The sequence below is a fragment of the Lichenostomus cassidix genome, chromosome 1Aa, assembly GCF_008360975.1.
Source record: "Lichenostomus cassidix isolate B80296 chromosome 1Aa, HeHo_3.0, whole genome shotgun sequence".
NCBI classification, from domain to species: Eukaryota; Metazoa; Chordata; class Aves; order Passeriformes; family Meliphagidae; genus Lichenostomus; species Lichenostomus cassidix.
The window spans coordinates 53,797,289-53,814,731 of record NC_139480.1 but is presented as its reverse complement, the minus strand read 5'-3'; the positions used below and the strand labels follow the sequence as shown (position 1 = coordinate 53,814,731).

The 17,443-nt window shown below is 39.5% G+C and overlaps 1 protein-coding gene across 2 annotated transcripts in view; it reads right to left on the bottom strand.

The window, feature by feature from the left end:
• GYS2 (glycogen synthase 2) overlaps nt 1-17,443 on the bottom strand; it is a 43,551-nt gene that overhangs the window by 15,966 nt on the left and 10,142 nt on the right. For both annotated transcript variants that reach the window (XM_085049046.1, XM_085049047.1), the window contains 5 exons: nt 15,735-15,926; nt 15,117-15,302; nt 6,072-6,216; nt 2,193-2,310; nt 1,667-1,787 (listed from right to left, as the gene is read on the bottom strand). In XM_085049046.1, coding sequence (XP_084905172.1) covers nt 1,667-1,787; nt 2,193-2,310; nt 6,072-6,216; nt 15,117-15,302; nt 15,735-15,926 — 762 coding nt within the window. The remainder of the gene's footprint in view (nt 1-1,666; nt 1,788-2,192; nt 2,311-6,071; nt 6,217-15,116; nt 15,303-15,734; nt 15,927-17,443) is intronic.

Here is a 17,443-nt window from a genome sequence, read left to right as displayed (position 1 = left end):
TGTATTTTTTTAGGTTCAGGCACACCACTGGGACTTGTTTAAGAAGCACCATAATTTCCAGATTTGTAAGTAGTACAGGTAGTCTGCTACTCCCAGTGGAGTTAATTTCCTCTTGAAATAATTACAGAGCAAGTGCTCTTTGAACAGCTAATCAAATGCTGGCATCCACACTGGCATAATACTCCAATAAATCCAGGCTCAGCTTATAGGAGAAGCAACAGTACACTGTTCCACAGAGCTTGGAAAAACTAGTCTCAGCTTCCTTTAACTTCCACCAGCCTTGCTTGTCAGGGATATCATCAGGAAGAATTTCTTCACTGAAAGGATGATTGGGCAGTGGAAGGGGCTGCCCAGGGAGGTGGTGGAGTCACCATCCATGAAGGTGTTCAATATACAACTGGACATGGCTCTTAGGGCCGTGGTCTAATTGACAAGGTGGTGATTGGCCAAAGTTTTGGACTCTATTATCTTAGAGATCTTTTCCAACCTTAAGGATTTTATGATTCTATGATATAAATCATTAGCTGCAACATGAGATTGCTGCAATAATTGCTCAGGCAATTCTTTTCCTCTTATCACGCAAGGTCTTCCACGCTGTCAGCATGAGGCCTTCATGCATTTTCAGCATTCACAGATAACAGCCAGGCAAATGCCATTAACAGGTAGCTGATGTTGCACAGCACTGCCAAACAAGTGAATTCTGTTGTGGAAGAAATACTTCAGCTTTGTGAGGTGATTTGTTGTGTGAGTGAAGAGATTAAGAATTTCCAGGAAATCCAAAGGCTCTAACGGTGTGTCAGTAGAAGGGAGTAGTAAAACAAGGGCACTTAGGGCTTTGAGCATTAGTGATCCTTTCATCCCTGCTGACAGTGCAGTACCCTAATTTTTATCCAGATTTTCCATATCATTCAACTGATAAGAGTACAAAAGACAGAGTCTGGAGCAATAGATAGTTGATCCTTGCCACATGACTGAAAACCAATTGGCGTTTTTTTCTGGCTTTTATTTTCAATACACCAGTCTTTGGGACACACCTGATGGTATTTTCAATGCCCTCAGTGTAGGTGATAAGGGCTCTGCTCTGTGACTATAACAAGGCCTTGCTCTCATCATCATTGAAGTACTCCATAATGGCATTTAGAAACATTGCACTCATTTTGTAGCTGAGGAAACAGAAGCATGGAGAGCTGAGTGGCTTTCCATTGCTTGTTCACCAGGCCGCTCTGGATTTTGATGCAAGATTCCCATCCAATGGGTTAGCAGTACTCAGACATTTAAAAGATCGTGATCAGGTCCTGAATGAATCAGGCAATTTACTTAAAAGGATGTTTTTAAAAAGCAGTGTTATGCTGCACTTTTATTTCCCTTCTAGTTCATAAAACATCAGGGCAAACTCTTGAAAACTATTTTCATTACTTCTCTCTAAAATCCAGGGAGGCAACCACAGATTAACTTCTTGAACTATGTAATCAAGTATTTTTAAGTTGTCTGAGATCATAATATACTCTGATGGTTCAGGGAGAGTGCTCTATGAAAACTGTGAATATCCCATAATTACTTTCCTATAAACCAGAGTATAGAATGGGAATACTTGCAGATGACTTTCACAGTATGGTAAGCTTGAGTACAACCTCTATGCTTCCAACAGCTATGTAAGCTTTCTTACCCTCAGCAAAAAGTTTAATCTTGATAAGGCTTCTAGAAACATATCAGCTCCTTTGTTCGAAAACTCATATCTCCCAGCAATGAAGAAAAACAAGGTCTTGTCAAGATTGAAGTCAAGGTGGCTGAAAGCAAGAAAACAAACAAGAATGAAGTACTTCTCATGATGTAATCAAACAAAACACACAACAGCATTCTATTCTGGAGGAACTTATTATCCCCAGAGAAAAATGAAAGTGAGGCTTTTCTGTTGTTCTTTAAATTTACTATCTTAATCTGACAAACTGCATCTTGGGTAAATAACAAACAGATCAAGATCTGCTCTCTGATATCACAATCTGTTAAACAGAGTCAGATCTGGTGTCTAAAATTCCCTTAGCTTCTGACAGAGAAAACCCAGACAGATATTTGAATAAGCTGGTTTCAACATTTCAGCTCCTCTATGAAGTACTTGTTAGTCCTCCTGCTTTGGTTCTTGCTTTAAATAGTGTTGGACAAGCGTTGCTAATTTTTGAAAAGTAAAAGCATACCCATAGAAATGACCTCGAATGAACTCTTGGATCCTAGCCTTGTACATGGAATGCAAATTCTGAAACTCATGCATTGCTGAAAATTTCTTAATGTTCAAGCCATTTGGGGTGACAACATCTGGAAAAGCAGAGAAAAGGCAGAGGTAGACATCTTCAGAGTCAGAGAAATCTTTAAGGAAAGAACCAATGTGTCTCTGTTTGATGTGAACAGGCTATGTCTTTATGTTACTCGTGGAGAGGGAACAGCACTGCCTCCACAAAGCTCTTGCACATGGCTGTCCACTGTCTGCAGCATCAAAGCAACTTTCACCTGCACTCAGCAATGGATAGATCCTGCCCTTTTGTCCTGTCAAGACTTCAGTAATGTCTCCATTGAGCCATGGGTTTGTTGTGCAATTTGCCCTTTACCTCTTTCTCCTCCATATCGCTGTTGCCTGCTCTATCACCGTAGATTGAGAGTCCCTGGAAGCAGAAACTGTGCTGTACTATGCCTTTGTTTACTGCATGGCACAAAGATATACATGCAACCAAACCTTCTGAGTATTTATCAGAAAAGGGAAAATATGGGAAACCTTTTTAAAACAGCTTCTTTCCAGTGATCTGTTGCATTTCTCCTAAAAATAGCCATGGAATAGTACACTTTACATTTTTACTGCTGCTCTCCCCCAAGATTCTAAAGGATCTTACTATTAAAATTTGTTCACTTCCAGCATTTTGAAGGTGGAGTTATAGGATATACACAGAGGACAGACACTGAAATTCAGTCATTCTTAGCCTTCCTGGTAGATCACAGCAGCTATTCAAAGGCTTCAAATGTGTTTTCCTGCCATGTAAGTGATCTCTGATTAAACTTTCACCTGTAAAATGTCCTGAAATACCCTAGGTTAAAGAGCAATAGATCAAACTATAATCTTTAGTAGTAACCGTGAAATAGCAAAAATTTTGATGGATCTTTCCTGGGAACACCATATTTGAAACTAAAGACCAGGAAATATTTACTTGCTAAGTATTTCAGATCTGGTTTTCAATGACAAAACAGTGTTGGTGGACCTGACAAGAAAACTTGTGCTTTTACCTGCTCCTGCCCAACACTTAAAAATTCTCTGAACAAAGGTCTCTGTGGGGAGGCAACAGAGCAGAAACATCAACAACACACCTTCTCCTTTCCCTGACCTGCTTCTTGTTCTTCATGGAAGAACTGGCTAATGCAGGACATGTTACATGTTAGAGCTTTGAGACTCCAACCATTTCAAACTTCACAATAAAGCAAGAATCCCTGCCTGGGTATTTCTGGCCAGTTTCCTTACACTCTCACATTTATTTATCAGGGAGTTTTGAAGCTCTCACCCATCAGCAGCAGCTTGTGTATAACCTACTCCCATGTCTTTTGGCTTAACTGCAGCTTCATTCACCCTTCCATTAGGACTGGGGCTCCATCCATCTCTTGTTTAAGGCTTTGAGATGCAGAACAAACATGGTGGTCCAAAGCACTTTGTTCCCTATTTCTGCTCACCATACAGGAATGTTTTGAACATGTGAGAGGGATGAAGTGATAAAAGAGAGCTTGGTCCCTATGCTAAGTGATTTGGGGTTTTGTTGTTGTTGTTGTTTAATGAATTAATGACATTTGTATTTGAAAAATTGTCCCAAGTAGGTCAAATCTGAATGTTTCAATTTCTGTATTTGTAGGAAAGAAACTGGCATTGATTTAAGCAATATTAGTACAGCATGAAGTTTTCTGTTGAAAAATCACAAATGCTCAGGGTTGACTCATAACTTTTTCAGAATTTTCCTTCTGTGATTTTAATGAAATATACACAGATAAGAAACCTAGATCTAGAACTCAAATGATACCTATGTCTCTTGGAATTTTGATTAAAAGTCTTCTCTACTGCTAATGAGAAATATGTTTTGTATCTGAGTGAAAACATTAGAAATCCCTTAACATCAGTTTTCAAGTCACAAGAATATAACTTATGACCACTGACAGAATTTTTCTTGATAGATCAAAGAAAACAGGTTCGACGTGAGCTACTCAAGCTTTTGATAAATATGGTTTGATAAATTGTTGATCAAATAAAAACTGCAGCAAGTGGAATCAGCATAATGCAAGCAGTCATTCTGCCAGGTTTAGACTGGCAAACTGGCCTTTGTCCTGCTGCAAAAGTTCTCTATGCAATCAGGTTTATTAAATTTTACAGGGACTTTTCCAAGTGATGAGATTTATAATTTAAATTATAATCCAAGTTCGATGTTAAAAAGGAATAGCGGAGACAGCTCCACTTAGCACATTTCTGAGTTATTTTTAGCTAATAATTTGGGTACAGAGTTTATGTCTCAATAAATGAAAATAAAAGTTAATTTTGCCAATTCTGTATCCCCCTTTTAAAAGTTTATTTTTAGAGGGACTGAGAAATGTACACATGCTTTCAGTATTCATATTCCTTAGTGGAATTCAAGCTCAATGACCCACTGAAGGATTTCTGGACTTTCCAAACAGTCAATGTCTGTGCAAATTTCACAACTTCAGAGAGACTAAATAGTGTGAGAATAAGCACCTCCACAATTTATTTGTGGTCTTGGATTCAGAGAAACTATTGAAGTACTTATTCTCATCAGAACATACTTTCCACTTACAGCTGTCTCCTAGGATTTGGGGTGGCAATTCCTATTGAATTTCTTTCTAACTGTGTCAACATGAAGCATGATAGGTGTCAGTAATTTTTTTAACCCAAACATTAAGTATATTTACTTGGTTTCTTCAAAGTTGCAAGATTATTCACAAAAAGCTCAGGCCTGTGCATCTCAGTGCATGGAATTCTCTTCAGCTTCAACTGATGTTTTATCTTTGAGCAGTCTGGAGATTTTCTTCCCCAAATTAAACTGGATTCAAACTCATTTCAGTCTCCTAAAATCCCAAAACACAGACTATGATTTTCAAGGGTAGCTGTTGTGGGGAGAAGCCTCATGCCTATATAAAACAGCTTCAAAAGTCTGATTTTCAGAGTGCTCTGCACTTTGTAAAAATCAAGATCTTTCTGAGATATCCCAGTTTGAATGAGTGGACTTAAGCGACTTCTAAGACATGGCTTTCATGCTTAAAAAGATAATCTAAGTCCATCATCCTATTGACAGCTAGTCAGGAATGAGGCAAAGGATTCAATGAACAACTCTTTGATTCAGGAACCACAATCTGGCTTGAAGCATTGTAGTTAAACAGGATAACAATCCCAAACTACAATTAGTACTGCAAAGAAACTAAAAATTCTACAAAGTGGGGAGAAAAATAAAGTAATTTGAGCACTGTTATATTTAAAATAAACAAGATATGTACACACCTGCTAAACAGTCCCCAAAATTGTTGTGCAGTTTTCCCCTCATGCTGCTTACCTGCATGATGGAGTATTGGGGTCTGTCCCTATAAAGCACTGAGATGATTTAAAGAGAACTTTAATGACACATCAAACTGAGATCACAACCTTACTCAAAATCCATGCATGGAACAGGACAAGGTTTCTAAGATTCATATTTTATGAGACTAATATCAAGGGGAAAATCAGACAAACCATTGGGCACACGACCCATCTATTTTTCAAACTCTGCTTGTGGGTCCAATAGAAAATATTTTATCTGTATGAAGCTTATCATGGTTCAGTTCTAAGAGCATGGAAACCCTGCCACAGACAAAATTCCTGAAGCTGAGGAGTCCTTGCAAAAAACGCCTAACATCCATGGAAAATTGGTTAATCCCTGTAGCACAGCCACACATGCCACATGTCCTTTCTGCTCATAGCATACCTGTCTCTATTACGTTCATTCAGTCTGAGGAAATGCAGACATTTGGGGATAATACAGTAAAAAAAATAATTCAGGTCTTACCAGGGCTTTTTTTAAGCATATGTTCTGCTTCTGTAGCTGTGATCTGGGAGACTGTGGTAAACACGTGGGCACAATGCACAGATGCCCGTTCCATACAGTACCGATGGTAAATCTGCCTCTCTCCAGCCTCCTTGTCAATGTCAAACTGCCAAATAACAAAACAAACAAAAAAGACACCTGTGTGATGTGCTCACCAGACTGACTCCCTCGGGGAAGGTTTCTCCCGCTAATCTGAGCTCGATTTCCCCAGGGAAATGAGAATGATGTGATTATGCTGCTGTTTTGTCATTCTGGATTTTTAATTATATTATGGATTTCAAAGAGTTTGAAAGGGCAAGAGAGCTCTCAGCTCCTGCCTGTTTCTGAAAAAATGGTAGTTCTGACATGGGAGGAAACCTAGATTAATGATTCTAGGAAAGCTGTAATTTGTGGAATTGAAATCTGTGGAACTTGGCATGCTGGCTGGCAATATATAATGTTGCATCTCGCCTGGGCTTGTTGGAAAGCTTGAGAGAGCAGGAAGGTTGCTGGTGGCTGGAGGGGAGACAAGAAAAAAGGAATGGGGATAAGGACAGAACATGGGGACTGGGTAGAAAGGTGGGAATCATAGATAGGCAAGAGAGAAATGGAGTTGTGGCGGAGAGGCAGGATATAAAGACTCAGTCACAAATCCCAAGGGAACAAAGGAAATAGAAAATGAGACATTTTCTGATACTCAGAGATGTTCTTCCTCCAACTCCATCTCTGTTATTTGCTGTGTCTTTTATTTCTATGTGAACTCCATTAATGTCTAGAGGCAGATGTAACTTGAACTGCTAGATAAGACCATTCCAAGCACCAAAGTCTTTCCAAATCACCTTTAAATCTGCAGCTACCCATTTTATCACTGAGCTTATGTCGTCCTGATCCAAAGAAAATGCACAATGCCTACTGAGCCCACGCTTAAAGGTTCAAATGTTCAATGACCATGTCCAGTGCAAAAAAGCTACAACACAGTCTAAAAAAGGTGTCAATGCTTTCAATTAAATCCCAATCCTCTTAGTCTTCCATGATGTTTCACTCCTGGAAACAGAAGTCTCGATCTCCTAAGGTCAACAGCATGGGCACCCAATGGACTGTGTGAGTTTCATGGAGAGTGACAATGACTCTCAGTGAGCTCTGCTGAGATCGCTGCCTAATGCTGGCTGCACAGCCTGATTTTGATTGCATTTGACTGTGTAACTTCATTGACCATAATAGATTTAACCTTTACCACAGGCAGGGCAGACAGCACTTTCTATAGCTAGGACTCTGTGACCTCTGCCATGGCCAGCTCCTTTCAGCACTTCAGAACTTAGACAGAAGTAAAGCTATTTAAACCATGACCTGTCCTGCCAAGTAGGTGCTTAATGTTGGTACAGAACACACTTTAAGAAATTTGATCCAATGTGAACCATTTCAGGGAGCTAGATTTAAGCAAACAACTTCTTATTTTCACTTAGATAGGTATAGACACAGATGTAGATATAGATATCTTACAACTGCTTTGCTAAGCAAGTTAAGCACTTTTACCCACTGAGCACTCTTAATTTTGCAGCAGTGCTGCACTACTTGTGGGAGAGTGGCTGCCACTATACTAGCTGAAAATGCCACTCTAACCACCCTAATGTGACCAAAAAAAAAAAAAGGACTCTTGAAAAATCTCAGCTGAAAGCTTCCAAAGAAACTAAATGCTTTATTTTGGTCTTGATGATCCTCTGTATCAAGAGCTTTTTGCTATGTTTGCCAAATACGCTTTTCCACATAATGTGCTAAACATCACGATACCATTTCTCAGTTGTATCATCACATATCATATTTTCCTAACTAAAATAAGAATTGTATTGTATGAAATACAAAAGATTATACTTTCTCTAGAACATACATCTTTTTTTGCCACAGAAATCGAGTTGAAAGAAAGAGCACCAAGTAGGAGGGTAGAGAATAGAAAAATAAAGGGGAATTAATTTGACTCCTTATAGCGCCACAGGTCTCAGCATCATGCTTGGCTTACACTAAACTGATTCACAAGCAGCTCTTAATTGTGTATTCTATTGTTCAAAGGTTGTGGTCAACAAAGGTATGAAATGGGATAGTTCTTTATCATGCTGGACAAACACACAAACAGAATAGGCACCACTGCACAGTCAGAATTACATCTTTATGTATCTGGGTCTTCATATCATTTCAAAGATATCTGGCTTTCTATTAAAAATAATTTTTAACTGCTAACAAATAGCTGTTCAAACTTCAAAGGATTTTGTTCTCTTTTCCCTTTCTCAGCAAGAAGGGATTTTAATTACAAAATGTGATTAAAAATTAAATTTGGGACACGTTCACTAACCGTAGATAAATACTCCCTGCAACACTATTGGTAGACATGCTCATAAAAAGATTGTTAACCACTATGACTTATTTCTAGTTTGCTTTTATTGCTTTTGTTGCACGAAAAGACTTTACCTATTTAACACATATCAATGTTTATTTCTTCATTGCTATTCATTTTTCCATCTTTTGGAAATGGCAAATATTTTCTTTTGCTTGTGCGACTTTTGGCATGATTTTGCAAAGGTACACAATTCCACATCTATTAGGCAGTACAAACAGAGATCACAGGGTTCTCATATTTCATTTGCTCTCACTCTCCAGCAGCTTCCAGCACCAATCAGTAAAGCAAAACCTTGACTTTTGACCTCACTTATAATGTGGAGTAAGAACTGTGCTCTTCTGAGCAGGCGAGACAAGTGACTTCAGAAAAGAGCTTTAGCCAAGTTGAAGGGCAGGTTAAATGAAAAGTAATTGAAGAGACAGTGCAGGTGACAAATTTAGCCCCCCCAGTCCTGTGCAAAGACAGCTGAGCCTGCTGTTACAATCTTAGCTCCAGAATTAGAGGCGCTGTGGGGCATGGGGTAATATGCTGAAACCAGCAGGACACCAGGGCAGCTGGTTTGCTCCTCTCCACCAACCCAGTGCTCCTGCTCAGCATTCAGCTCTGCTCTCTGTCCTCCCCAGCTCAGGCTCCTGTGAACTGTGCTCCATGTCCTTGGTGTTCAGCAGAGCAAAGAGACATACACGTGAAATGCGTCACGCCTGCTTTTGTTTGTTTGCTCTTATCAGCAAATGGGAACAAAGCCACAAGCAAAGCCACAGATGAAAGCTGCATTGAGAGAAAAACAGATCTAAGGCAGATGAACTCTTTACAGAACCCTTTAGGGTGGAAGAGGTTCTTAAGATCCTCTTAAGAGTCCAACCATTTCTTCCCTCAGTGATATTTAAAACTAAGAACTTCAATATCCACTTCCCGGTAAATTTATTGGAGGATCCCCTCCTTCCCTGACTGGTAGAAACCAAGCAGAGTATCAGAATTTACAAGATGGCAAAAATTAGAAGGGGAAACGACTCCTTTATAAGGTCACTCTAATTTCAAAGCAAAACAGGAAGACATTCCACGCATTTAATGCTTTGGAGTAAAATTTGCATTTGCTGCAGTGCAATTCTGAGGGAAAATTTCAGCTAATTTCTGTCTTTTCTATGGGTCCATGTAACGAGCATAACATCTCATTCATGTCTTCAAATTCAACATGGCAGGGGACACAGCAGGTAATCACTGAGCCTCCCAGCAAGACATTCTGTTCAAGACAGCTAGGGATGAACTTTAAATGGAAAAAGAAGAGAGTATTAAGCAGCTATGGAATACTGACATTATGTTTCTTCTGGAAGCACTCACTGAAATAGTAAATCCAAATCAGCCATTCTGACTTCAAAATTATAAAGACAAATTGCAAAGTATTTCCAAAACACAAGAAAGAGTTAAAAGTGGAAAAGGAGAAAGGACTGAAGCAAGTTATTTGTCATAGTCCGCAGAAAATCTCTAGATATTGACATTAGACTGTGCTTTCCTAATGAAAAAAAAGAAGTATGGTGAATACCAACAGAATTTAAACCAATACAAACTCAAACTGGAACTAAAAAATGTAGTTTTCTTTAATAAATCACTATGACACCTTTGCAGAAATAATACAGACTATCCTCACCACTTCAGCCTTTCCTCAAGAGTGAATAATATTCTTGTAAATATTTTGTAATTCAAATAAAAGGTACACGTTTGATGCATGGGGATTTTAAACAAGAGAATGAAATAATCTCTGCTGGTCTTTTAAAACAGTGGTACTCTCAAGTTCAAAGTGATTCTGCAGTGGAATCAGGAAAAGTCAGAGACAGGCCTGAAGTTCAATTTCCTCACCTACTAAAAGGTAGAATGGAAACATCTTTACTTCCAGCATAATCTCACTGGCTACCAATGTCTGAATTAGATAAGAATCACTCCTTTAAAATCCAGTTTACGTCAAATTTACCTCAAATTGACTGTTACCTTGTGTAAATAGAACTTTCATTCTGGTATAGCTCTGCCTAGCCAAAAGAGAATGAAATTTACACTTCCTGGCCTAAATCAGATTTCCATCAGCTGCTCTGCTGGCAAAGCCGATTAGCTTTGCGTAACAGTGAGCTCAGTGGCAAACTGGAAAGTACAGCACTAAGTGGAGTGAGCTATTGTCAGCAAAAAAGCTCTTGACTACTTATTTTCATTGAGATTTTTAGTACTTTTCCTTTTAGACTTCTTGGGATACAATTTTCCACCACTTTGCAAACTGGATTCAGCTGCACCTGCATGAGCTGAATAAAAGCATACAAAGCTCTAAACAGAAGTTTTACACATCGGCACAGCAGCCTAAGGAAAAAGGCAATGAAGAATATAACTAACCTTTTTTTTTCTTCTCCTTTGAACACTTTTCCTAGTATAACTCAAAGTGGTTTTTCAGTAAGAAGCATTAGAGGCTGAAGCATACAAACTTCTCCATTATGCCAGGCCAATGGTCACAAAAATCATTTCAGATGGTCACCTCTCAGATGAAATTCCAGGTTAAATCATTTCCCAAAATGAGCTGTCTATTCACCTAGGAACTTGCCTAGATCATCAGTGTCTCTCAGTCAGTTTATGAAAGATGCTGGCCTATTTAAAACTCTAGAGGCATAAAAGGACACCAAAAAATCCCCACTCAAAACAAACAAAAAACTAAATCAGTCCCCTTAAACAATGGTGAAAACAGTAAAAGATTAACATTCTCAATCTTAGGCTGAGAAGTCAATTCCTCCTGAAGACAGAAAGGCTCCAAAGACTCAGATTTTTTTTCATAGAAATTCCAGCTTTTCGCTTTTTTGGTTCAGTTTATCTAGGCAACAAACACAAGTTTACACTCACCAGTGTAAAAGCTACACTGGACTTGGGGACAATGGGAAAAATGCCCTGCTGGTTGGACTAATCAGACATATAAATGTTCTTAAACTCCTTTTGGCAATTAAACTCGTAACAAACCCTGCTTGTTATTGAAATTAGGAAGTGTTGCCTCTGGAAGAGTTCAAGCCAGTAACCCAGGTACAGTTAACAGCTCCTGGCCCAGCCATCTACTCAGGGTTCTTCAAATGCTTAAAAGTAGATAAAAATAAAGATACACCCTCTGTTTTGCTCTTTTTGTTTTCCCACTATCCTTTCTCCATGATCAATGTGAATTAAATGTGAATCTAGGAACCAAAATGTGCACTAAATAATAACACAACAGTGCTCTTTCTGGTGGTCATTATGCTCCTGGGCACCTGCTAAGGGTTTAACACCCATGTTTTTAATAAATTCCAGCCAGTCCAGATGAACTGAGTTAACACTGTAAGAATATAAGAATTGTATAAGCTCATACAGTAATCAGAGAACCACAGTGTCATTAGGGTTGGAAAAGGCCTCCAAGATCCAACCTTTGACCAGTCGCCACCTCAGTTAAAGCACAGCCCAAGTGCCACTACCAGTTGCTAAGCTGTGATGTTGTACAAGAACCAGGATCCCATCTCTGACTGAGGCAAAGAGCAGAGGTCAGGATTCATACGGCACTGGAGTCTTACATCCATAGCGCACCTTCCCACCTTCCAGTAGTCCACAGCTCTCCTCCACTAGGCTGGCAGGGTTTGCAGCCCTCCAGAAAATGTCCTCATACAGATTACAGGCTGACATGTGCCCTTCAGCCCATGAAACAGGGAGTTTGGCTTGCCTACAGTTCAGGACTGTACAGATCTTGCATCTTCTAGTCCTGTTTATCTACCAGGATGGTTTGACACTGCAATGGGAGAGTCCTGCACTGAGTGGGTGGTGTAGAACTCTCTACCAGGCATCCTAAATCAGCATTTTGTGGAGTGTGTTGGGGACTAGAAAAAGAGACTTGAGGTTTCCTCTTTTCTCTGTATGAGCTGTTCATGCCTGATTGTGTCTAGGCACAATAAGGCCACGCACTTTCATTCTGTGCTTCAATCATTTTTCTGTGACGTCTGGCACAGCACATCCTGCAGCTGCATCCTTCCCCCTGTCTCAGCTGCTGTGTGGTGAGAACTCTGTTCTAACTGTGAAACACTGGTCATATGTGAGAACTTCATTCTGATTATGCTTCAAAGGAAGACATTTATGCAATAGGACTGAAAGAAGAAAACCAGCTATCTTGTTTTGGGGTCGGAGGGAATAACATGCTCTAAAAAAATAGTGTTTCCTCCCAAGATTAAACATTAGGAAGCCCTAATGAATTTTCTTCAAGTGACAAATTGCTTGTCTGACTTAAATAGTTTACTGCTAGAAGACGGCAACAAGAATAGGTCTCAAGATCTAGCTCTGTACGGTTTAATTATTGTATTCTAGATAAACCTCTTGTTTCTCAACTGACTTTTGGGCTAAGGTGACCTTTTCACAGTCAGAGGAGCCCTCACTAAGCTAGTTAACTTTTTCAGGAAGAGTTTTAGCATCCTTTAGGAATGTTGAACAATGGTGTAACAGTTTGACATCTTTTCCTCAATTAGTACCTTTAAATGTCAACCCACAGAGAGCATAAAGCATTACAGCCTAGAAATCCACAATTTTCTTCCCTTAAATATTATTTACAACAATTCAAAATGGAACTTTAAATTGATACTTGTGTTTCATTCCATGTATTCTTAGAATGAAATCTGAATAGACATTTCTGTATTTGTGGCATAGCTGATGGTTACCAATGGAATTTGTGAAGTTTTGCAGGATGGACAGTGCCACCTCCCATAAAGGTGTCCATATCTTGTGTGAACAAAAAGAAATTACATTAATACTGTGGCTAGCTTATAAACATATTAAAAGCTGTAGATTCATACAGATGTGAGATCATTAGTTTTTCTTTTGAGTACAAAGACAAGGGTGAGGCCTCCAAAAGTTATCATGAAGAGAAAAAAAAACCTGTTGCTTTGAGAAAAAAAAAAGTTTTTTCTGGGCTACTTTCAACTCACTGAATTAACCAGAACCAAAACAAACCATTCAATAAAATGCATATATAAACACAAAGAGATTCTGAGGGAGCAGGAATGTCTGGACTCCTACACAGCATGACTGGGATATTCATGCTGCCTCATTAATACACCTAACAACCATAACTAGCTTAGGAGAGTAGGACAGATGATTTACAAGGGCTTAGAGTGATGGGACAAAGGGGAATGGCTTTGCATTGACAGAGAGGAGGTTTAGGTTGAATATGAGAAATATATTGCTCCTTGTGAGGGTGGTGAGGCCCTGGCAGAGAAGCTGTGGCTGCCCCTGGATCCCTGGCAGTGTCCAAGGTCAGGCTGGATGTGGCTCTGAGCAACCTGGGGTAGTGGAAGGTGTCCCTGCCCATGGCTGGGGGGTGGAATGAGCTCATGTTTAACACCCAGCTCAAACCATTCCATGTTTCTATGATTCTCTGTTTCTGAGTCAGGTTGGTAGCACAGAACTGCTTAGGCTTTGTTTTTGGAAGATGCTATTCCCCAGTGTGCCAAGCTTCAAACATCCAACTGAAAATTACCAACTAATTAATTTTCTCCACTTCTTTTAGCCAAGGAAGTACATAAACAATGAATAAGGTGGTTCTTTTATCTACCTCTACCTTCAATAAGTGCTGGAATGCAAAAATCTGTTGAATGCATATTTGTCTGTGACCATAAGAGAAATCCCAGATCATGCAAAGTACCTCTGCTGAGGGCATTGCTAAAGACTTTTAGGTCCTTGAAACATTGGTTTGTGTAATTCTTTGAGTGGAAAGAGAACAGTGAAAACCAAAACCACTAGACAGTTTACACAGATTCCACGAAACAGATCTGGGGCTTTTGAACTCAGAAAATGCTTCCTACATTTGCCAGTTACAAATAAGGCTTAACCTGAAAGGCTTGAAATTAGAAGGACTTATTGTGGTTTGTGAAAATTAAGACGCAGACTGGGGAAAAAAACTAAACCAACCATCATTCACTGCAGTTCCAGAGTATTTTTAGTAAGAGGAGGGTTATTTTTTTCTGCTGTATTACATTCAGAAAAAGTGTTGTGAGGCTGTACCTGAAGGGACCTGATGGCTACAGCTGAAGAAGCTTTACATTCCCTGGTAACTCATACTGGTAACAGCAGCTCCCAAACCACAGCTCTCACCTCAAGTAATGGGCATTTTCCTGAACATCAACAGGAAGATTCTCAAGGATACCTGATTTGCAGCAAGTTCTGGGCCTGTAATTTTACCCTTGTATTTGAAAAATTTTCCAAACCATTGAAAAGAGGGTGAGAAAACTGTGTTGGCAACTCCACACTTCTGCATCGTTCCTCTACAAGTCAGTGGATGGGACTTAGGCACTGATCTGACTGGAGGCTGAATGAGCTTCTGCACTCTGCAGTGCAAATCTGGGAAATCAAAGCTCACTGAAGAAATTCTAGTCTCCACTGAGCTTGCAGACCTGTCAGATGTCACAAAGGCACTCATGCCTAGACACTTCATGATCTTACAAACACCATTTCTGGTGCTCTGGAATCAACAACCTGTGTGTCTATCATCAGTGATCACGCAAGACAGAAAATACAATAAATGGTGTAGCACAGTAAACAGAAAAGGAGCCAGGAGCTGATTAGCTAAAAAAAAAAAAAAAAAATGGAAGAATGAGAAAAATGTCCCTTACCTGGTCAAGATTGTTGTAAAAGTCAAGACTGGCTGCACACAGGTATCTCCCAAGCAGAGTTGCATGGGTAGTAAAAATTGTGGCGACGGGAAGTTTCTGAGATCGAGACAGGATTAAACCCACTCCTGCTTGCCACTCATGGAAGTGGGCAATTATATGGGGCTTGCCATCAAACTGACAGGAAAGCTGAAAATAGAAAGAAATGTAGAAACATACATTATCCTGTCCATCATCCCAGCCTCAGACAAGATTTTTTTCATGTAGCTATGTGATTGTTTTCCTTCTTGTGACAAAAAAGTACAATTTTAAGTGGTCATGTGGCTTGATTTCCATCAGCCCTAATCCTTAAGCCCAAGAAATGCATGTGCCTCAGAACAGTCTCTTTTCTAGAGTGTCAGGGAGCTCTGGCAAGCACAGTCACTCAGACTTCAAATTGGGCAGCCCCACTGCCCTTCTCCTGGAAAGATATAGTTAAATGACCACAATATTTAAGTTTTAAATACAAATTTGATCTATGTTGAGATCAACTTCCTTAAAATCATAGTTTTCAATCTGGAGAATAGGAGCCACATCCCAAAGTGGTTTTGGTCTGCAAATCTCTAGATTTAAAAACTGTACCTCTTTTAAAAACCAGGCTGTTAGTGATCCAAAAATCACAGCATCGTTGGCTTCTCGGTCATGAAAAGGGATCCCTATGTGGCTGACTTCCCAAAATTCACCTTTCCACCTGTCCAGATTCCAAGCTGCTGATCCTATATCAAACAGTAAGACATATGGGCTGCCCTCTATCAACCATCTTCCAAAAAAAACCTATGAAAAGAGGCAAGGATATAGAAAGAATATGTTAAATTCAATGTAAAGGCCAGTTAGCACAACTATTTTCATCCATCAAATCTGAAGTATTTCCCACAAAGAACATGTGTTCACAGTCCTACACATTCAGGATTTGTAGTTTTCCTTGCAAAATACATGGAGTAATACTGGAACAAAGGAAACTACAATTTTTAGGAACACTTTCTTTTTAAGACTTTCATCTTAGATTTTCATTGCAATATTTACTTTTTTTCCATTAGGAAAAAAAAAGGTTAGGAAGACTGCACTTGCTTGAATAATGAGCTCTTCTGTTCTCATTGAAGTATCTACACCACTTTTTTTGTTCTTATTTCAGAATTTTTATTTTTCTTTCATTCATATTTGTTTCCAGTCTTTTGCTATTTATGCTAGATTCCTGGGGAGAGATTTTGTAGGATTGATACTTGGCACCTATATCTCCCATGACATTTCTTCCTTCTTCCCAAGCAGCACAGAGGGGAAGGATTACACTCCTATTTGGAAGAGTGGAAGGATCAATCACAAGGTATACCAATATCTAAAATCACATTAGGCTAAAAATGCAGCTTTCCTGCTTTATCTGCATTGATATAGTTAAACATTTCTAAGAGTTTTTATAGCTTCACTGCCTCATCCTATCTGCCCAACCCAGCTGTGCCCACACTATGGTTTGCAAAGTCAAATTATTTCACATTAACTCTGCCATCAAAACGGCTGGGACCTCAGGGGTTGAACCCAGCCCTGGTGCTACAATGAGCTCAAGAGAGGTCAGGTCTTGAAAACAAGTAAGATAAAAGCTCTTGGCCTCTTTTTACAAAGAGTGCAAGGCGTAACAAAGACAGGTTTGCTCCTTTTCACTCCTTATGTATTTATTTCAGGCAGTCCAGATTTGCTGTTCAGGAAGATGAGGTTAAAAAGCAGGGAACCCAGACTTCATTTAAATATGTGGTCAGATTGTGGCAAGGAACACACCTGGCTTGAGAAGTTTGGAAGCATTCCTAGTTTAAAACCTTCAATTGTGATGCATAAGCAAAATCCAGACATAAATGTTAATAGGATAAGTGCAGCTCCTGGAAACTAGAGCGTCATTATTGGAGATCAAAGCTATATTTGACAACCCTGGGACAGATTTGCTGCTGTACATGAATACTCCAGCAGCACAATGGCACATGTTGGGCTGGCAGAGTTGGCTGATTAAATTGAATGTATATAAAGCATTGCAATCAATCTGCCCCACAAGTCTTTAGCTGTTTTCCAGACAGAGGAGTGTTACACAGCTTGCAGAGACATCTCCTTACAAGCAATAGGGGCAACATGGAAAACTTGATCAATCACCTATGAAAATCTCATAAAAATAAGAAATGGCAGATTGGACCTCTTTAGTTTGAGCCTGAATAATGGAAGCATCACATCAGTGTCCCCAACAGACACTTTCCCAAGATGTGGCACATATTCATCCAACAAAATCCATCTGCATAACAGGGCATTAGAACAGC